Source organism: Mobula birostris, chromosome 24 (genome assembly GCF_030028105.1).
Source record: "Mobula birostris isolate sMobBir1 chromosome 24, sMobBir1.hap1, whole genome shotgun sequence".
NCBI classification, from domain to species: Eukaryota; Metazoa; Chordata; class Chondrichthyes; order Myliobatiformes; family Myliobatidae; genus Mobula; species Mobula birostris.
Genome location: NC_092393.1, coordinates 1,777,644 through 1,800,831, shown reverse-complemented (window position 1 = coordinate 1,800,831; position 23,188 = coordinate 1,777,644). Strand labels below are relative to the sequence as shown.

The window sequence follows — 23,188 nt, the reverse complement described above, 5'->3', positions numbered from 1 at the left end:
GGAGAAGACAGGAGGGGGAGGGATGGAGCCAAGAGCTGGACAGGCTACAGGCAGGAATGACTTCCTTTGACAGTCTGTGTTGCATCTCGGTGGAATGAGTCTCTAGCTGAATGTACTCTAATGGCCAACCAGTACATTATGTAGTGGATGGGAGACATCGTCCAAGATGGCATGCAACTTGGACAGCATCCATATAATCTCCTATTTCTGGCCTCACTAGCATGTAGCAATCCTGAGATCACTAGCTCAGAGATCCTGCCCTTTAACTCCCTGAGCTCACTCTGCAGAACCTTGACCCCAACATGTCATTGATGCTGACATGGACCATGACCTCTGACTGATCATCCTCCCACTTATGAATGCTGTGCACACGATCCAAGTGTCCTTGTTCCTGGCATCTGGATGGCAACCTATCATGCCGGGATCTCGTTCTCATCCACAGAACCTCCTGTCTGTTCCCTAACTAATCAATCCCTGAGCCCCTTCTCCTTCCTTTCCTTCTGAGCTAGAGCCAGAGACCTGACCACCCTGATTTTCTTCTACTCAATTATCCCCCCCCCCCACCAACAGTTCCAAAGCAGTATCCTGTTGTTGAGGGCAGTGGCCCACAGGGGTACTCCTGACAGTCACACAGTTACCTGTCCTCCACCCTGAGAATAACTACCTCCCTGTAAGCCTTGAGGGCAGAGTTTAGGATGATGGCGCCTAACAACAGCTCCTTTACTTGTATCTTTGGAAACAGCTCTATTTATGTCTTTATTATCTTTTTTGTCCCCCTTTTCAGGGTTCTTTTGAAGACCCTGACCTGGAGTTACACGCTGACTTCGTTTTTTTGCCGAAATGGGACCTGCTCTCAGGACCTCACGACCAGCCGCTTTTCAATATGCCAAGGACGCAGCCTGGAAGACTGCCAGATTTTTGTGGCTCTGGAGGCTGGCGGATTCGAAGTTGATGCCACCTTCTGATGTGTCGTGGGAGTACATGGAAGATTGAAAGCAGCGAGCTGGCTGCTGGCTGTCTACCCAGAGATCCAAGTTCTTTGGGCACAGAGCTCGGAAAAAGTGACGCAACAGACTTCTTAACACCATAAATCGGCAAGTTGTTTTTGTTAAGTCTCCCTCCTCACTGTGAAACGGGGACACCTCTTTTTCCCTTATTAGGGAGAGAGAGAGAGAGAGAGAGAGAGCCTGTGGTATGTCAAATTACTGAGTGAACGAGTAGTGTTTGGGGAACTCAGGTCTGTGTCTTTATTGATGCTTTGCTGCACGCTTGAGTGCTCGGTGGAGGGCACCGATGCTTTTTTGCTGGTGGGGGGGTCGTCGCTTTGCTGCTGCTTATGTGTAGGAGCGGGGAGCTGGGGGGGTCTTTGGGATTCTAACATTTAACTGTCATTCATTCTTTCCTCTGTTTTTGTGGGTGGTTGCGAAGAAAACGAGGACATACCTGACCAAAACTTTTCCATGGATGGCTTCCAGACCGTTCCGGCTGACCGGAAGTGCACTGAGAGCGGTAAGCGTAAAGGAGTTGGGGGGGCTCGCTGTTCTGGTTAACAACGGATGGTGCAATCCGGGTCATATTACAATCGAGGAATATGTTTGCAGACCGGATATTGAACTTTTTGCTGTTGGACTCCGGCCATATTCCACCGAGATACAACACTTGGCGTCACGGGAGGTCGTTCCTGCCTGTGGCCATCGAACTTGCAGCTCCTCCCGTGGAGGGTCAGACACCCTGAGCCAATAGACTGGTCCTGGACTTATTTCCATCTGGCATAGTTTGCATTTTGTTGTTTGATTGTTTGTGGTTTTTGTATTGCTATATTTATGCTCTATTCTTGGTTGGTGCAGCTGTAACGAAACCCAATTTCCCTCGGGATCAATAAAGTATATCTATCTATCTATCTAAAAGTAATTTCAGGATGTATATTGTATACATTTCTCTGACATTAAATGCACCTTTTGAAAATCAACCCATCAGCCTCCCGAATGACGTGGAGTTCATCCAGTTTCAGCTCCAATTCCTTAATGCCTGAAAGAAACTGCAGCAGGATGCAATTCTTGCCGGTGAAGTCATCAGGGACACAGGAGGTGTCCCTGCCTTCCCACATCCTGCAAGAGCAGCATTACACTATACTGCCTGGCATCCCCACTGTACTATCTGTGCAATAAGAAGGAAAAAAATGTATATAAAAAAGTCTTCACCTCTCCTCTCCAACTATGAACCAATGTCAGTACTCCCCACTCTAACACTGGCCCACTCACACAACGGTTGCTCCACGTAAACCTAACTTTTTATTGGCTCTTACCAAGAGCCTAACTATACACAATCCCACATCACCAGTTATGGTGTGCAGAATGTCATCTACTATCACAACTTTATCCTCGCAGCTGTTCTCTATCTCCCTACAAATCTGATCCTCTATATCCCTCTGACTATTCCATGGTTCATAATAACATCCCTTTATTCCTCAGCTCCACCCATATAGCCTCAGTGGATGAGCCCTCCAGTCTGTCCTATCTGAGCACTACCGTGACATTAATGCCACAGACAGGTTACAACTTCCCCTTTAATCCCTCCTTCTCTGTCATGTCTAACACTAAGCCACAGAACATTGAGCTGGCACCTCCTCTGCCCCTTCTGCAACCAGGTTTCACGAATGTCAGAGGTTCAAAGGTTCATTTTGTTGTCAAAGTATGTATGTACAATACAACTCCGATATTTGTCTACTCCAGATAGCCATTAAATAGACCATAAGACAAAGGAGCAGAAGCCGGCCATTCGGCCCATCAAGTCTGCTCCGCCATTTTATCATGAGCTGATCCATTCTCCCATTTATTCCCACTCTCCCACCTTCTCACCATAACCTTTGATGCCCTGGCTACTCAGGTACCTATCAATCTCTGCCTTAAATACACCCAATGACTTGGCCTCCACTGCTGCCCGTGGCAACAAATTCCATAGATTCACCACCCTCTGACTAAAAAAATTTCTTCTCATTTCTGTTCTGAATGGGCGCCCTTCAATCCTTAAGTCATGCCCTCTCGTACTAGACTCCCCCATCATGGGAAACAACTTTGCCACATCCACTCTGTCCATGCCTTTCAACATTCGAAATGTTTCTATGAGGTCCCCCCTCATTCTTCTAAACTCCAAGGAATACAGTCCAAGGGCGGACAAATGTTCCTCATACGTTAACCCTCTCATTCCCGGAATCATTCTAGTGAATCTTCTCTGTACCCTCTCCAATGTCAGCACATCCTTTCTTAAATAAGGAGACTAAAACTGCCCACAGTACTCCAAGTGAGGTCTCACCAGCACCTTATAGAGCCTCAACATCAAATCCCTGCTCCTATACTCTATTCCTCTAGAAATGAATGCCAACATTGCATTCGCCTTCTTCACTACTGACTCAACCTGGAGGTTAACTTTAAGAGTATCCTGTACGAGGACTCCCAAGTCCCGTTGCATCTCCGAACTTTGAATTCTTTCTCCATTTAAATAATAGCCTGCCCGTTTATTTTTTCTGCCAAAGTGCATACCCATACACTTTCCAACATTGTACTTCATTTGCCACTTCTCTGCCCATTCTTCCAATCTATCCAAGTCTCTCTGCAGACTCTCCGTTTCCTCAGCAATACCGGCCCCTCCACCTATCTTCGTATCGTCAGCAAACTTAGCCACAAAGCCATCTATTTCATAATCCAAATCGTTGATGTACAATGTAAAAGGAAGCGGCCCCAACACGGACCCCTGTGGAACACCACTGGTAACCGGCAGCCAACCTGAATAGGATCCCTTTATTCCCACTCTCTGTTTCCTGCCAATCAGCCAACGCTCTATCCACGTATGTAACTTTCCCGTAATTCCATGGGCTCTTATCTTGTTAAGTAGCCTCGTGTGGCACCTTGTCAAAGGCCTTCTGAAAATCCAGATATACAACATCCAACTCCATCTCCCTTGTCTAGCCTACTTGTAATTTCCTCAAAATACAGAAAGACAATAGGTGTTAATGAAAACATCAACTACACCCCCCGACATGAAAAAGAAACAAAACTCACAGACCCCAAAATTCCCCCTCCACAGCAAAAACAAAACAGCGACAACAGTTCCCGACCCCCCCACTCGCATAAAAAAAATTAGTCATAACAATTCCTGAGCCCCATCACTTGCAGAAAAGAACAGTGATGGGACCATCAAATCCCCAACTCTCCCTCTTACACATTAGAAAATGAACAGATCAATCTACAATCATCCACAAGAAAACTTAAGGAAAACTATATAAAGTACAGAGCAATAATCACATGAATTTCAGATTATCAGAAACATCCTTTCATCTACACACAAGGAGAGAAGCCACATGAACTCAGTCCTTCCGTAAAGAGTGACCACCAAACAGGGTCCGAACGCCACCGACCTGGGGCCAAATGCACCAATCCAGCTGCTGATCATCTCTGCCAGGATGTCCCTGACCCTGGCACGAGGCAATATACCATCCGGGAATCTCATTCCATTCCACAGAACCTCTGTCTGTCCTCCAGTCAAGGAATCTTCTACCAGTATTTCTCACCTTTTCTCCTTCCTCTCCTTCTGAGCCACACTCACAACAAGCTGGAGAAACTCAGCAGGTCGGGCAGCCACAGAACCATACTCAGTACTAGAGACATGACTACTAAGGCTCTCGAGATCACTCTCTCCCTCTCCCCCAAAACAGTATTCAAAGCAAAATACTTGTTATTGACGGGAGCAACCACAGGGGTACCCTGCACTGACTACCTATCCCTTTTCCCCACTCCTGTCACGCATTTACCTTGGCCCAGCACTCTAGGTGTAACTATCTCTCTGTATTGTTGCAGAGTTCATACAGTTCTAATTCCCTAACATGGTCTGTTAGAAATTGGAGCTGCATGCACTTCTTGCAGGTTGGCTTTCAGGAACATTGGAGGACTCCCTGTCTTCCCACATTCCACTATCCTGCCTGGCATTCCCACTGCTCTGTTTACAAAATAGGAAAGAAAGACAGCCAATCTCAAACCTGTTGTGTGTCCTAACTGAATCCGCTTGCTTTTTCAAAACTTGCACTCAAAATCCATAAGCCAGTAGCTCTGTTTATCTCAAACCTGCCAAATAAGGAACACATACTGTGCTAAAGGAACACAGCAGGTCAGGCAGTGTCCTCTCATCCTCTGCCGGTCCAAGGAGAAAAGGCCGAGTTCACTCAACCTATTCTCATAAGGCATGCTCCCCAATCCAGGCAACATCCTTGTAAATCTCCTCTGCACCCTTTCTACGGTTTCCACATCCTTCTTGTAGTGAGACAACCAGAATTGAGCACAGTACTCCAAGTGGGGTCTGACCAAGGTCCTATAGAGCTGTAACATTACCTCTCGGCTCTTAAGCTCAATCCCACGATTGATGAAAGCCAATACACCATATGCCTCCTTAGCCACAGAGTCAACCTGTGTAGCAGCTTTGAGTGTCCTATGGACTCCGACCCCAAGATCCCTCTGATCCTCCACACTGCCAAGAGTCTTACCATTAATACTATATTCTGCCAACATATTTGACCTACCAAAATGAACCACCATTTAACTCCATCTGCCACTTCTCAGCCCATTTTTGCATCCTATCAATGTCCTGCTGTCACCTCTGACAGCCCTCCACATTATCCATAACACCCCCAACCTTTGTGTTATCAGCAAATTTAGTAACCCATCTCTCCACTTCCTCATCGAGGTCATTTATAATAATCACAAAGACTAGGGTTCCCAGAACAGATCCCTGAGGCACACCACTGGTCATCGGTCTCCGTGCAGAATATGACCTTTCTACAACCATTCTTTGCCTTCTGTGGGCAAGTCGGTTCTGGATCCACAAAGCAATGTCCCCTTGGATCCCATGCCTCCTTACTTTCTCAATAAGCCTTGCATGGGGTACCTTATCAAATGCCTTGCTGAAGTCCATATACACTACATCTACTGCTCTACCTTCATCAGTGTGTTTAGTCACATCCTCAAAAAATTCAATTAGGCTCGTAAGGCATGACCTGCCTTTGACAAAGCCATGCTGACTATTCCTAATCATATTATGCCTCTCCAAATGTTCATAAATCCTGCCTCTCAGGATCTTCTCCATCAACTTCCCAACCACTGAAGTAAGACTCACTGGTCTATAATTTCCTGGGCTATCCCTACTCCCTTTCTTGAATAAGGGAACAACATCCGCAATCCTCCGGAGCCTCTTCCGTCCTCATTAATGATGCAAAGATCATTGCCAGAGGCTCAGCAATCTCTTCCCACAGTAGCCTGGGGTACATCCTGTCCGGTCCTGGTGACTTATCCAACTTCATGCTTTCCGAAAGCTCCAGCACATCCTTAATATCTACATGATCAAGCATTCTCCTGTCTGCCAAGGCCTTCTCAAGGCCCCTTTTGGCTCTCCTAATTTCATTCTTAAGCTCCTTCCTGCTAGCCTTATAATCTTCTAGATCCATTTTTTTTAACCTTTCGTACGCTCTTCGTTCCTTCGACTAGATTTACAACAGTCTTTGTACACCACTGTTCCTGTACCCTACCATCCTTTCCCTGTCTCATTGGAACGTACCTATGCAGAATCCCATGTAAGTATCTCCTGAACATTTGCTACATTTCTTCCGTACGTTTCCCTGAGAACGTCCCTCGCTGAGGCACATAGACATTGTGTAAGCAGGGATTAGGTGTCATTAGGTTAATTAGTTTGGATCAACATTTTGGTAAAGGGCACGCGCCTGTGATATACTGTTCAAAAATGCCTGACCAATATTGTGATGTTTGTAACTCAAGTTAGACAAATAGTTTAAGAATTGGACATCTTTTGTCTGTAAAAGGGCAGAGTCATACAGGCAGCCTGAATAGCAATTGCGCTTCAGGTCTGGAACTAGATTTATTATCTGAATATAATTTAATGATTTAAAATCCAGCTGTACAACAGTACAACACTGTAATAAGGTATGTCACTGAAAATGAGGCATGCAGACTGTGACTTGGTTCCCACAACTCAGCATTATCTGTAAACTGCTCTGGGACAAAGCATGTTCAGAAGTGACTACTTTTGAACTGTCACTAACTGATAATTTTTGATCTATCAGTGACTGTAAAGATTGGCAATGAACAGAGTGAATTATGGATTGTCTCCGATACTTTACTGAAAGTGCCTGTTCAGTGTAGCAGGTGGGAATGAGATGCTGTTCGCACCTGCTACACTAAAGAAAGAATGCTACACAGAAAGAATGAGCTACAAATTATACTGGTTTGTGTAAACGAGGCAGGGTGCTGTCTCATGTTTTACTGCTATGCGCAAGTTGGTACATAATAATGAATTCTGAGAAAAATAGCTGTATCCGCAGCAATGATTTGGACCAAACCTTGCACCAGGTTATAAAAACAACGAAGAGTGGCCTCACTGTCAGGCAGCGGTAATTCTGCCACCACATGGCAATTTAAAGATAGTGCCAGATCCAGAATACATAGCACAGCCCTCAGCTCTAGGTTTCCCTACCAAGGTCAGGGCAATGCTGTAACAGAACAGAATGAGTCCAAAAATTGCTAGTGCTACAGCTCAGACCTATATGGCCGCTTCTTCAGAGTGGCAGCACTGGCCATGTTACCTGATCACATTCCATTATTGACAAGAGACAGGGACACTGTGCTCCAGTGAAATCTGAAGAATTTATTTTTCTAAAATATTATCAACAGTTTGCAAATGATTCGCATAAGGAAAACAGATATCACCACTTGGAAACAATATAAATAAGAACAGTGTAACCAGGCAAACAAAAATAGACAGAGATAGACTGATACTGCGTCCTTAAAGAGATAAGTAATTCTATAGGCAAGTAAACCTAACAAAGTTACCTGGAGAGAATCCTTCTCCTTTAAGATTCCTTAAATTACAATAACAAAGTACTTTCTAAAGTGCTATCACACATCTGTTAACATCAGGCACAGATCTAGGTAACTCACTGGATTTACGTATCACCACACACCACATTAAAGGTCCTGTGCAACGTAGGAACTGATTCCCAAATAGAAACATATTAAAATCTTATAAATCTTCTGCTGTTTAGTGTGAGGGTATGATGTCAATGCCGGTGAATTGTGCACCTTTCATTCCAGACATTCAGCGTCTGCATTTAAGCCTCCCAGGGCAGGAACATATAGGCTACAGAGTGAAGCTCATTCGACACTGTCTCGTCATATACTCCCAGGGCAACGGTAGATACAGTGAAGCTCCCTCTATATTATCTGTTCACACATCTCTAGGACACAGGTTAGACAGAGTGAAGCTCCCTCTACACCGTACCAATCACGCACGGTTAGGGGAGGAACATTTTGAAGCTGCTGCCTATGATTGTGATTTAGATATGCCATGCAAGTAACCCAATTACAGAACAATTTTTCACTCATTAGCTGAAGATCTTGAGTTCCAGTTAGTAGCATAGCTAGTGATAAAACTAGGGTCATTCCTACTGTGTATAATTCAGCGGCTGTATATTCACCCACCTAACCGGGCGGAACAGTTCCTGCCACAGTACACCAAAAACATCTGCAGATAATCGCAACTTTAAAGAAACAGTGGTATAGGGCCACCCTGAAAGAACGCAGCTTGTGGTACATCCAGTGCGGAAGGCAATTCTTTCTGTAAATACATTTCAAAGTAGTGTTTCTGTGAACATTGCATTAGTGTTCAGTGGATTTACAGGGTATGGCAACTAAATGAAGAGGCAACGTAGTAACTTGGATCTCATTTACAGAGGATCATGTTAAAATGTTTAAAATAATTACTAAAATAATTGGTAATCAGCACAACATTGTGGACTGAATAGCCTGGCCAGTGCTGTACTGTTTTATGTTTTTTGCTTATCAAAAATAAGAGGTTCAAAGGATGGAGGGATAGTCACTAAAACCACTCCACAGGAAGTAAGAATGCAGAAATGCAGGGCGGGACAGCAAAGGAATAATGGGCTGAATGGTCTCTGTCTGCATGGATGGCTGAAACAATGCGCTTGTGTCAAGATGCTGAAAGTAATGCCCTCTGCAGAGTGAGCAGCAGCAGGACAAGTTATCCAACTCTTGGTCACTAAGGCTAGAAGGATGAGGAATAGGAAGGGGGAAGAGGAAGAGGGCTCGGTACAGGCTAGCCACAGGCGAGTGGGGCACATCTCCTAAGCCCTCTTTCAGCCTGCGTCATAGGTGGGAACAATCCATAATGGGTTGGGCTTCAACCTGCACAGTATTTCTTGCAGTATACTTATGCTTAAGTGATGCATGCGAAGCAAAATATTTACTCAGCTTCAGAAGTAAACTCTCTGGACTCAGTATACTCTAGCGGTATCATTAGAGGCCTTTCACAGTCACACAAAGCTGTAAGGCAAGGTGGGCTGAAGCAGGCTTAGGTTTCTGTGATTCACACAATACCACATCCCCAAGAGAGGGGCTTAGAGATGAGTTACAGTGTGTTAACATGGGGAAGAACAGGCTCAGACCGCAGATAAACGCTTGCTTACATAATGGCTTGGTTTACTGGAGCTGCTCCAAATCTCTCACTCAAACACAGCCCAGGTCTGGGAAACATAATGCCACTGCTACCCCAGCAATCCAGTGGCCAGCCAGTGAATGTCAGCACTATGGTGCCACTGGCAAATGTACCAGCCTCCTGTTTTACCTTTCCTTAAACAGGCATGTCAGACACCCATGCTGAATGCAGTTACCAGCAACATATACCTTAAATCTCCAGTGACTATAAAATCACTGTGGCAACATTCTCAAGCACAGTCTTGTGAGGTGTAGTATGGAGAGGTAAGCGTCTGGTTGCATAGAACTTGGGGGTGGGGGTGGAGGCTGGGTTCTTGTAGATGGTCGGACAGTTGCTATGTGATAGTCCATAGTGACTGGAAGTCTGACTGAAGCAAAGGACCATAGAGCAATGTCAAAGTGTTGTCTCTGTAGTGACCGGACAGATAGTGTAGGGAGAACTGAGACAAGCAAGAAGCAATGACAGGAGCGGAAGCAGCTCAGTGTGGCTGAGCAGGGGCTGCTGTGTGCTGTCAGAGCGCGATAGGGTCTACCTCAGAGTCAGCAGTTGTCCTGAGCTACTGGATTCATGGGCTGGTGACTGGGAGGGATGTATTTTGACTGGCAAGTAGAGCTCTGCAGAGGTGAGATGCCACACACAGCAGCAAGTACCAAGGGAAGGTCAGGTCAGCGAAGATGTAGGCAGAAAACAGCCATTAGAATAAGAATTAAAATGAAAAATAAAATTTGGCCAAAGTATTTCCTCAAATCCAATTTGGTTTCTTAAACCCGCTGAATTTCAAAGAGCTTCACATCTGTATCGTACCAGATGGGCGGGTCCACGTTCCTGTGGAACAAACAGAAAGGTCAGTGTTCACACGGTAAAGGTACAGAAGGCAGCAACAACAACTAATATCTGCATATTTAACAAAGTAACAACCTCAATGAACTTCATGGAAACATCAAAGAAATGGAGATGTACATAAACATAGTGCGGTACTCAAGGCAACAGGTTGGGGGTGTGGGTGATGTAAGCCGCAGGATTTAAGAGGGATTCCAGTCTAGATCAAGGTCTCGACATAATCCTCCAGAGCTGCTGTCTGACTTCTGTTGTGCTCCTGTGGTTCCTCCTGTGCTGCAGTGCCCTGTGTCTCCAGCTCAAACAGAGAGACAGAATAAAGAGCAGGGCAGCAATGCTGGCACCATGTGCAATGGCTGGTTGGAGGATGGAGAAGTTTCTGGTAACCAGAGAGTGAGAGGTTATCACCCCAGGAGGCAGATGGGATCATAACACTGCAGCTCGGCAGAAGGAGCAGAGAAGGCTGCAAGGAGACCTCACTAAATGTGTACAATTAGGGTGGTCCTCGGCATAGTGAATAGAAAGACCCATCATAATTCACTAGCAGAGGGAAGAAGCTGGCGGAGCCCAGGGCACAGATTTAAAGTGATCACTTGAGTAGCAGAAAGAGTAGATGGCAAATTGTGAGAGGATTATTAACCAAGGGTGCTGGGGTGACTGGGTCTCGCTACCTGCAAACGGCATTGGTTCTGTAACTGGGAGGGGGAGAGGGAGGGGTAGACCCTAAATGGGAAGGGGTCTTTGGTTGGAGTTCCTTCACAACCAGTAGGCAGAAGGGCAAGTAGCCAGTGCCTATGAATCTTTTCTATGAAGGAGGCAGAGAGGTTTGGGAGAGAGTCTTAGGGCACAGGACACTCTTGACTCTGGTCTCAGTTTCCCCTTCCAGATCGCAGAGGTTGTGTCTCCTAATCACATCGAGATCCACTGATCATCTGCCCCCCCACACAGCCTCCTCCAAGAAGGCAGGGAGTACTGTCTTCTTACATGAGCTCGTCATAGGTTATTCCTGGGGCCTTTCGGTACTGGGCAGTGACAAGGCAACAGTGCAGTGACCATTACATTGGCTCTCTGATGCCCACTCTGTCAGCATCCTGGTCTGTTCCCTCATCCAGCTCAATGAGTTTCCTTCAACAGTCACAATGGCTCAAAGCTGCCACAAGCCTTGAAAAGTTCTACATTACATAAATCCTTAAACCACTCTCTCCAGATGCCGCCATCAGCATCAGGGAATTGGATGTGACACTGGGCTCATTAGCCAAACGAGTGCAGAATGTTTCCCACACTACCATGTGACACACACCCAAAATGCACCACAGAGTTGCACACCACTGCACCACACCAGTGTGACACCACCCACACACATTGTATCACTAATGTGACACCACCCACACTGACACATTGACCATACCATAGAGAAACATACAGCCTACAATGCACACCAGGTTCACTCAACATCCACAGCACGCCACCATATATCAGCAGAGCATGCTAGGGAGACTGTGACCCACTGTCTGCAAATGGTACTGGCAAGTGGAATCAGTGCACTTATGATAAGCACAGGTCTTTCGTTGGAGAATTCTTTCATGACCAGCATACACAAGGGCCAAGTGGCTGGAACCTATGAATATTTTCAATGAGAGAAGCAGATATTTGGGAGGCAAAAGAGGTGGGGGTGTGGCACTGCTGATCAGAGATAGTGTCACGGCTGCAGAAAAGGAGGAAGTCATGGAGGGTTTGTCTACTGAGTCTCTGTGGACGGAAGTTAGGAACAGGAAGGGGTCAATAACTCTACTGGGTGTTTTTTTATAGACCACACAATAGTAACAGGGACATCAAAGAGCAAATAGGGAGACAGATTCTGGAACAGTGCAGTAATAATGGGATTGTCGTGATGGGGGAGTTTTAATTTCCCTAATATTGACTTACAGCAGACTGAAAAGCTTGAACATGTTGATATTAAGAAAAGATGTGCTGGAGCTTTTGGAAAGCATCAAGTTGGATAAGTCACTGGGACCGGATGAGATGTACCCCAGGCTACTGTGGGAGGCGAGGGAGGAGATTGCTGATCCTCTGGCAATGATCTTTGTTTCATCAATGGGGACAGGAGAGGTTCCAGAGGATTGGAGAGTTGCAGATGTTGTTCCCTAATTTAAGAAAGGGAGTAGAGATATCCCAGGAAATTATAGACCGGTGAGCATTACTTCAGTGGTTGGCAAATTGATGGAGAAGATCCTGAGAGGCAGGATTTATGAACATTTGGAGAGGCGTAATATGATTAGGAACAGGGTGGTGAATGCGTGGAATGGGCTGCTGGTGACATTGGTGAAGGCGGATACGTTAGGGTCTTTTAACAGACTCCTGGATAGGTACAAGGAGTTTAGAAAAATAGAGGGCTATGGGTAACCCTAGGCAATTTCTAAAGTAAGTACATGTTCAGCACAGCATCGTGGGCCGAAGGGCCTGTATTGTGCTGCAGGGTTTCTATGTCTATGAGTCCAAGGGCACAGAACACTCTGTGGTCTCAGTTGCCCCTTCCAGACCACTCGTATTGTGGCTCCAAGTAACACAGAAAATCCCTGATCATCTGCCCATTATATAGCCTCCTTTAAGAAGGCAGGGAAATTTATTAAGTTCAAAATGTTCAAAGTAAAATTTATGAGAGTACATATGTCACCACACACAACCCTGAGATTCTTTTTCAGTGGGCATACTTAGAAAATCTGTAGAACAGTAACTGTAAACAGGATCAATGAACAACGAACTGTGTAAATGCAGATATAAATAAATAGCAATAAATAACGAGCATGGAATAACAAGATAGTCCTTAAAGTGAGACTATTGGTTATGGGAACACCAGAAATAGAATGAGTGTAGCTATCCGTTTTTGTTCAACAGGTTGAGGGGTACTAACAGTTCTTGAACTTGGTGGTGCGAGTCCTGAAGCAATTATACATTCGACCTGATGGCAGCAGTGAGAAAAGAGCATGGCCTGGGTGGTGCGGATCTTTGGTGATGGATGCTGCTTTTCAACAGCAATATTTCACATAGATGTGCTCAGTAGTTGGGAGGGTTCAATGACAAGCTCATCAGGTTGTTCCCCATGCCTTTCAGTACGAGGCAGTGACAAGGCAGCAGTGCCAAGGCTCCCAGATGCCGTAAAAGATCCCACTCCAAGAACCGGAGAACAGGTGAATCTCTCCGCACAACCTGCTGTCAAAATGACAGCAACCTGGTCCTTTTCCTCATCCCTCTCAACACGTTCCCTTCAACAGTCACAATATTCCGTAAGACATTGGAGAAGAATTTGGCCATTTGGCTCATCGAGTCTGCTCAGCCATTCAATCAAGGCTGATCTTTTTCCCTCCTCCACAGCCCCATTCCCAGGCCTTCTCCCCTTTATGCCATGTCCAATTAAAAACCTATAAAGCTCTGCCTTAAATATACCCAACGACCGGGCCTCCACTGCTTCCTGTGGTAACAAATTCACCACCCTCTGATTGAACAGATTTTTCTGCATCTCTGTTTTAAGTAGATGCCCCTCTATCCTGAGGTTGTGCCCTCTTGTCCTAGACTCCCCCACCATGGGAATCATCCTTTCCACATCTACTCTGTCTAGGCCTTTCAACATTTGAAAGGTTTCAACGAGATCTACCCCCACCCTGTCATCCTTCTAAATTACAGTGAGTACAGACCCAAAGCTATCAAACATTTGTTGTATGATAACACTTTCATTCCCAGAATCATCTTTGTGAACCTTCTCTGAAACTCTCTCCAATGCCAGCACATCTTTTCTCAAATAAGTAGCCCAAAACTGTCCACAATACTCAAGGTGAGGCCTCACCAGTGCCTTATAAAGCCTCATCATCACATCCCTGCTCTTGTATTCTAGACTTGTTGAAATGAATACTAATGTTGCATTTGCTTTCTGCACCACTCACTCTACCTACAAATTAACCTTTAGGGTATCCTGCACAAGAACTCCCAAGTCCCTTTGCATCTCAGATTTCTGGATTTTCCACCTGTTTAGAAAATGGTCTCTGCATTTATTTCTACTACCAAAGGCATAAGGATGCATTTTCCATCATTGTATTTAATTTGCCACTTCTTTGCCCATTCTCATTTTCTAGCAGTCCAATTCCATCTCATCTCTTTTTTCACTTTTTATATACTTGAAAAAGCTTTTACCATCCACTTTGATATTGATTGCTAGTTTGCTTTCATATTTCATCTTTTCCCTCCTAATGATTCTTTTAGTTGTTCTCCATAGCGTTTTAAAAGCTTCTCAATCTTCTGTCTTCCCGCTAATTTTTGCTTTGTTGTATGCCCTCTCTTTTGCTTTTACATCAGCTTTGACTTCCCTTGTCAGCCACGGCTGTACTATTTTGCCATTGATACAACAGGGTCTTTTTAGAGACTCTTAGATCAGTACATGGAGCTTAGAAAAATAGAGAGCTATGCGGTAGGGAATTTCTAGGCAGCTTCTAGAGTAGGTTCCATGGTTGGCACAACATTGTGGGCTGAAGGGGGTGTAATGTGTTGTAGATTTTCTATGTTTCTATGTTCTACCCTCCCTGGCACGTGGCACAGGTAACAATCTAGAAATTACTACCCTGGAGGTCCTGCTTCTCAGCTTCCTGCCTAGCACTCTGAATTTTCTTTTCAGGACCTTTTTGCTTTTCCTTCCTGTGTCATTTGTACCAATATGTACCAAGATATCTGGCTGTTCTTTGGAGAACCCCCCTCCAAAATATTGTGGACACAATTCAAGCCGTCCCTGACCCTGGCATACCATTCAGGTGTTCTGTTCATGTCCACAGAATCTCCTGTCTGCTCCCCACAATGACTTGCCACAAGTCTTGAAAAGTTCTAAATCATGCAAATTCCTGAAGCACCGTCTCCAGACCTACGCTCCGGCATCAGGGGAACGAGCAGACTGCCTGGCAATGTTTAAGATGTACGTCTGTGCCTGGGAAAACGTTGAAAGGGAACACGTGCTATCCATGGGTACCGCGGAGGCACTCCGGGACCATTGAGTGCTGTGGGGGATTAGCACCATCCTTGAAAGAGATGGGACCATTTCAGTTGAACTTAGTTTGTCTAGTAACTGTGTTAGTCACTATCTTATATAAAAACATAAAAAACCTACAGTACAATACAGGCCCTTTGGCCCATGATGCTGTGCTAAACATGTACTTACCTTAGAAACTGCCTAGGGTTATCCATAGCCCTCTATTTTTCTAAGCTCCATGTATCTATCCAGGAGTCTCTTAAAAGACCCTATCATATCCGCCTCCACCACCGTCACCAGCAGCCCATTCCACGCATTCACCACTCTCTGCGTTTCCCCTGATATCTCCTCTGTACCTACTTCCAAGCACCTTAAAACTGTGCCCTCTTGTGCTAGCCATTTCAGCCCTGGGAAAAAGCCTCTGACTATCCACACGATCAATCATCTTATACACCTCTATCAGGTCACCTCTCATCCTCTGCTGCTCCAAAGAGAAAAGGCCCAGTTCACTCAACCTACTGTCATAAGGCATGTTCCCCAGTCCAGGCAACATCCTTGTAGATCTCCTTTGCACCCTTTCTATAGTTTCCACGTCCTTCCTGTAGTGAGGTGACCAGAACTGAGCACAGTACTCCAACTGCGGTCTGACCAGGGTCATATAAAGCTGTAGCATTACCTCTCGGCTCATAAACTTAATCCCACAGTTGATGAAGGCCAATGCACTGTATGCCTTCTTAAACACACAGTCAACCTGCACAGCAGCTTTGGGTGTCCTATGGACTCAGACCCCAAGATCCCTCTGATCCTACACACTGCCAAAAGTCTTACCATTAATACTATATTCTGCCATCATATTTGACCTACCAAAATGAATCACCTTACACTTAACTGGGTTGAACTCCATCTGCCACTCCTCAGCCCAGTTTTGCATCCTATCGATGTCCCACTGTAACCTCTGATAGCTCTCCACACTATTCACAACACCCCCAACCTTTGTGTCATCAGCAAATTTACTAACCTATCCCTCCACTTCCTCATCCAGGTCACTTATAAACAACATGAAGAGAAGGGGTCCTAGAACAGATCTCTGAGGCACACCACTGGTCACCGGCCTCCATGCAGAATATGACCCATCTACAACCAGTGTTTGACTTCTGTGGGCAAGCCAATTCTGAATCCACAAAACAATGTCCCCTTGGATCCCATGCCTCCTTACTTTCTCAATAAGCCTTGCATGGAGTACCTTATCAAATGCCCTGCTGAAATCCATATACACTACATCTACTGCTCTTCCTTCATCAATGTGTTTAGTCACATTCTCAAAAAATTCAATCAGGCTTATAAGGCATGACCTGTCTTTGAGAAAGCCATGCTGACTATTCATAATCATGTTATGCCTCTCCAAATGTTCATAAATCCTGCCTCTCAGGATCTTCTCCATCAACTTACCAAGCACTGAAGTAAGACTCTCTGGTTTTTTTAATATATATATATATATAAAAAGTACACCACCTATATTGTGCCACACTGCCCACACAATGCAATATATCGCCCACACCACAGTGTGACCTACTACATAGTACCACGTTGTCCACACTCCCCAGATGCAACACACTGCCCACACCACTGTGTGACACACTGCCCACACTACAGAGCACCACACCACCCACACCAGTGTGTGACACACAATCCACATCACAACGCAACATGCTGTCTACACTTATGTGTGAGACTGTTCACAGCACAGTATGTCATACACCCACACGACGACTGAACACACACACACACTGCACCACAGCATCACAATGCCCAGACCTCACTACAGCATCACGTATCACCAACATTGCTCCATGACGTGCTGCTCAGTCCCCACATGACAGAATGCCCATATCACCACAATGTGGCATGCTGCCCAGTGTGACACATCCACACTGTGTCAGTGTGGCACACTGCAAGAGCATGACACATTTACACTGCACCACAGTGCGATACACTACCCACACGTGCACCACACAGCCCACATCAGTGTGAACACCTGCACCATACCAACTGTGACACATCACTCACCCAACATTAGTGTCACACTTCCCATACCACACACTGTCTAAACAAGTCTGAACCCCACACTGCGCCACAGCGTTAATATTGCACAAGTATCACCACCTACAGCACAGTCCGACACACTACCAACAGCACAGTGTGACGTCCCATCACTCCACTGTGACACTCCACAACATGTCATCAACCACATCACACCTCCCACACCTCATATGATACCTAGGAGACTGCTCACCTTAGGTAAATGACGCCCCACATATACGTGCGGAACCACATTGCCGTGCCTGAGTTGGCCTGGTATTTGCGGATGAGGATGGGATGTGGCACTGGGAGTAATCCAACCAGTGTGCCGTGCTGTAGGAACTTCAGGATCTCCGATTCATCTGTCAGACCTCTGCATGCAATAAAAATGGGCTACAGTTTAGAAACCATCCACGTCACACGCTGGCATTTTCCCTCCATTGCTTGATACTAAGAGGGACCATTCCTGGGATGATATTGGTTGGTAACTGAGGGAAATGACCGAGCAAAGGATTGACTCAGTGGAAACATGACCTGCACTGATTATATGTGGAGGTAAAGGGGCCAGAACTGAAGGAGAGGTTCAGGTATCGGAAGTGTCTGTGGGTTGCTGAGGAACAGAGATGAAGGGAGATGAAGGGAGAGGAGGGCACAAGTCAGACAGAGGCTTGTGGAGGAATACTCAGTAGAGAGGGCCTGGGCCGGCAGTTTGCATGTATTTACGACAACAAGGGGCGGGGTGTCTGAGAAATCACCAGCAGGAGTGGGGAGGATCAATGAGGGAAGGTAGGGTGATCTTCCATTAGCAAAGGATGGACAGCTGATACCCTGATGGCCCATAAACCGACCACAATGACAGAACCAACACAGAAAATGTCAGGGATACCAGCAGGTCAGGCAGCACTTTCAGGTGGAGCTGGAAACTCTGAGCCAGAGCTGCTAGACACGGAAGACTTGACTGTCACAAGGGCAGGAATGGCTGCTGAATATACTGGGATTTAGAGGTTTCAAATGGGTAATTTGTAGAGAGAGAGGAGAGTGGAGAGAACAAACGAAATTTCTGTTATAGGATGGAGGGAATCGTGTTGGTGTGTCTGAGACAGCAGCAAATGCTTATAAATCATATCTCATTTGCCCAGAGGAGGTGTAAATAGAGGTAGGTAAATGAGGACAGAAAAGAAACAATAGGTGTGGAATAGTGAGATGCAGAGTACTGCAACTGCTGAAAATTCTCAGAACAGGCAGCTTCTACAGACAAAGAAGTACTGAGGTGACATTTCACCAGACCTGGTCAGTCTGATCCTAGCAGAAAAGGCTAGTTATGAGAGGTTATTAAATTCGATACTAGGTCCCAAGGGTCGCAATGTGCTTGCATGGAGAATAAGATGCTGCCCATTAAGTTCACGTGAGCATTGCTGGAACAGAATAGAAGACCAAGATGGGGTGAGAAACAAAGATTGATGCTGACAGGTAACTGGAAGTCCAGGATCACTTCTACAGACGGAATGCAGGTGTTCTGCTGAGCAGATGTGCAACCTGTGTCAGGATCGTCCTTAGGGTAGATGAGCTTTTCAGCATCGAAGACTGTGAAATGGAAGCAGCACAGGTAAACTACTGCATCACCTCCAAAGAAGTGTCTGGACCCTGAGTGGTGGGTGAGAATGTGACAAAGGAGTCTCACAGTGCCATTGTGGGAGAGGTGATGAAAAGTACAAAGCATGATCCTCCGAATGTGGAGTCTCGTGGGATGGAGAGCAAGGCCACAGGAATCCTATCCTTGCTCTGGCTTGGTGGAGGAGGCTAGAACAGAAGTACAGGAAATGAAGCAGATGTCTTAGAAAAAGGGAGGCAAAAGGGCTTTGTGACAGGATGTGTGGGGGGGGGCTGAAAGAGTTGCACTATCTATCAGGGACAGTATCACAACTGCACTTCAGAGTGGACATAACAGAGAGCTCATCCACTGAGTCTATATGGATAGAAATATAAAAGGTGCAATCTGATGGGATTATACTCCAGACTCCCCAATAGCGACCAGGACATTGAGGAACAGACATGCAGGAAGATTAAGGAGTGGTGAAAAAACAACAGGTTGACATGGGGCAGAATTTGTTAGGTACATCCAAGAGGGTTTCCTAAACTATTCCAACAAGAAGAATGATTATACTGGACCACGCTGGAAATGAGCCTGGCCCAGGTGACTGATCTTTCACTCGAAGAATATTTAGGAAACAGTGAATACAACTCAAGTTTTAAAATGGTGATAAACAAGGATAAATATGGATCTTGAAGGACCGTAATAAATTGGGGCAAAAGGAAAATTATGAGAATATTAGGCAGGACCTAGCTAGAGTTAATTGAGAATGGTTGTTTTTGAACAAATTGTCATCTGACATATGGCACTTAGAGGCAAAGTAGAGGACAGGTGTGTTCCAGTAAGAAGGATAAGGATGTCAAGGTAAAGGAAATTGGATGTTGAAAGAAGTGGTGCATTTCATAAAGAAGTAAATGGAAGTAAGTGCAAAGTTTCAGGAAGCTGAAACCAAATAAGGTCCTTGAGGGTTGTAAAGAGCTAGTAAAGAACACAAGAGGGGAATTAGGAAAGCCATGAGGGGCTATGAAAAGTACTTGGTAAGTAGGATTGAAGAGAATACCAAAACATCAGGAGCAAGGGAGAGGGTGAATTACTCAAGGATAAAGGAGGGAACATATGCTTGGAAGCAGAGAACATGGACGAAGTTTTAAATAATACCTTCTATCACTATTTACCAGGGGAAAGGACATGGAGGACAGTGAGAACAGTGTGGAGTGTGCAGGAGCCTTTTGAGATAAAGAAAAAGCTAGTGTTAGGTCTCTTGAAGAAGGTTAAGGTAAATAAGTCCCCTGGGCTTGATGAGATATACCTCATGTATTTGAGAGGCAAGAGGTGAGATTACTGGAGTCTTAACCAAGATCTTTGAGTCCTACAGGCACAGTCCTGGAAGAATGGTGAGTAGCTAATTTTATTCTGTTCAAAAAGGGAACAGGAATGATTGCTATTGATACAGGAATATAGACTGGTGAGTCTTATGTAAATGGTAGGGAAGGTACTGGAGAGAATAAGGATAGGATTTCTAAGTATTTAAAAAGGTTAGACATAAATAGGGACAGTCAGCATGGCTTTGTACAGGGCAAGTTGTGGCTTACTAACTTGACTGAGTTTTTCAAGGAGGTGACAAAGGTGGTTTATGAAGGTAAGAGTTGTGAATATTGTCTACATGGACTTGACAAGGTTCTTCATAGGAGGCTCATCCAGAAGATTAAGATATATGGAATCCTTAATGAATAGGCTGTTTGGATTCACAATTGGCTTGCCCATAGAACACAGAGGTTAGTGGTCGATTGGACTACTGGTGCTCCGTCGGGATCCATACCAAGACTTCTGCCAATAGCAATCCATATAAATGACCTGGGTGAAAATGTAGATGGGTGGGTTAGTAAGTTTGCAGATGATACAAAGATTGGTGGGTAGTATAGAAGACTGGCAAAGAGTATATCGCACAATACAGATCAGTTGCAGATATGGGTGGAGAAATGACAAATGCGAAGAGAAAGTTCACATTTAATGGCAAGACCTTTAATGTAGAGAGGCATCTTGGTGTTCAAGTCTCTGTAAAGCAGCTGCACAGATTGAAACAGTGGTAAAGAATGCACATGGCATGCTGGCCTTCATTTGTCAAGGCAAGAAGTTATTTCACAGCTTTACAAATTGCTGGTTGCACTAGATCTGGAGTACTTTAGTTTATTCCGGTCACCCCATTTATGGGAAAATTGTGGGGACTTTGGTGAGTGTGCAGTAGAATTTTACCAGGATGCTGCCTGGATTAGAGGGCATGTGCTTTGAGAAGAGGTTGGACAAACATCGGTTGTTCTCTTTGGCAAAGTCAGAGGGTAGACCTGATAGAAGCTTACAAGATTATGAGAGGTATACATAGCACAGACAGCTGTCTCTTTTCCCCTGGGTAAAATGCCTATTATCAGAGGGCATATATTTAAGGAGAGAGGCTTTGAGTTCAAAGGAGATGTGCAGGCAAGTGGTGGGTACCTGGAATGTATTGCCAGGGTTGTTAGTGTAGGCAAATACAGCAAAGGCATTTGAGGGGCTCTTGGAAAGGCACATGAATATACAGAGAATGGAGGGATATTGACATTACATTGACATTACTGACAGGTGACAATACTTTTGCTAACTTATCACCTGAGATGGCAACCAACAAAGTCATAAAGAAGGTAAAGATAGAATATGAAAGAAAGATAGCTAATAATATTAAAGGGTATACTAAAAATTCCTTCAGACACATAAAGTGTAAAAGAGATGTGAGAGTGGATATCGGACAGCTGGAAAATGATGCTGGAGGGGTAGCAACAGGGACCAAGGAAATGGCGGACAAACTGAATGTATTTTACATCAGTCTTCACTGTGGAAGACACTAGTGGTAAGGTAGAAGTTGCAGGTGTCAGGGGTCACGAAGTGCATGAAGTTACATTACTAGAGAGAAAGTTCTTGGGAAACTGAAAGGTCTGAAGGTAGGAAAGTCACATGAACTAGATGGTGTGCACTCCAATGTTTTGAAAGAGGTGGCTAAAGAGATTGTGGAGGCACTAGTAACGATCTTTCAAGAATCCGTGGATTCTGGAATGCTTCTGTAAGATTGGAAAATTGCAAATGTCACTCCAAGAAGGGAGAGAGGCAGAAGAAAGGAAACCATAGGCCAGTTAGGTTGACCTTAGTGGGAAGATGTTGGAGTTGATTAGTAAGGATGAGGTCTCAGGGTACTTAGAGGCACACAATAAAATACGCCGCAGTCAGCATGGTTTCCCCAAGGGAAAAACTTGTCTGACAAATCTGTTGGAATTCTTTGAAGAAACAAGAAGCAGGACAGACAAAAGAGAATTGATTAGGCACTTGGAATTTCAGAAGGCCTTTGACAAGGAGGCTGCTTAACATGGTAGTACAGGAAAAATTCTAGCATCAATAAAGAGATGGCTGATTGGGCAGGAGGTAAAGCGTGAGAACAGAGGGAGCTTTTTCTGGTTGACTGCCAGTGACTAGTGGTGTTCTACAAGGGTCTGTGTCGGGACAGATTCTTTTTATGTTATATGTCAATGATTTGGATGATGGAATTTATGGTCTTGTTGGAAAGTTTGCATATAATATGAAGATAGCTGAAGGGACAGGTAGTTCTGAGGAAGCAGAGGGGCTACAGAAGGACTCAAATTAGGAGAATGGGCAAAGAATTGGCAGATAGAATACAGAGTCGGGAAGTGGATGGTCATGCACTTTGGTAGAAGAAATGAAAGGGTTGACTATTTTCTAAATGGAGACAAAATACAAAAAACAGAGGTGAAAGGAGGCTTGGGAGTTACTATGCAGGATTCTCTAAAGGTTAATTTGCAGGCTGAATCTATGGTAAAGAAGGCAAATCCAATGTTAGCAAACATTTCAAGAGGACTGGTGAGCCCTCACTTGGAGTATTGTGAGCATTTTTTGCCCCTTTTTTGTGTTTCCAACATTTTCTGTGTTGAAATCTATGGAATTCTTTGCCACAGGCAGCTGTGCAGGCCAAATCACTGGGTAGATTTAAGACAAAGGTTGATAGATTCTTGATTGGTCAGGGCATGAAGGAATATGGGGAGAAGGCAGGAGATTGGAACTGA

The 23,188-nt window shown here is 45.0% G+C and overlaps 1 protein-coding gene across 1 annotated transcript in view; it reads right to left on the bottom strand.

The window, feature by feature from the left end:
- Positions 1–7,705: 7,705 nt before the first annotated feature.
- LOC140187201 (protein HID1) overlaps positions 7,706–23,188 on the bottom strand; it is a 251,216-nt gene continuing 235,733 nt past the window's right edge. Inside the window, exons 19-20 of the mRNA XM_072242269.1 lie at positions 17,709–17,867; positions 7,706–10,395 (exon numbers count right to left, since the gene is read on the bottom strand). Coding sequence (XP_072098370.1) covers positions 10,332–10,395; positions 17,709–17,867 — 223 coding nt within the window. The 3' untranslated portion in view covers positions 7,706–10,331. The remainder of the gene's footprint in view (positions 10,396–17,708; positions 17,868–23,188) is intronic.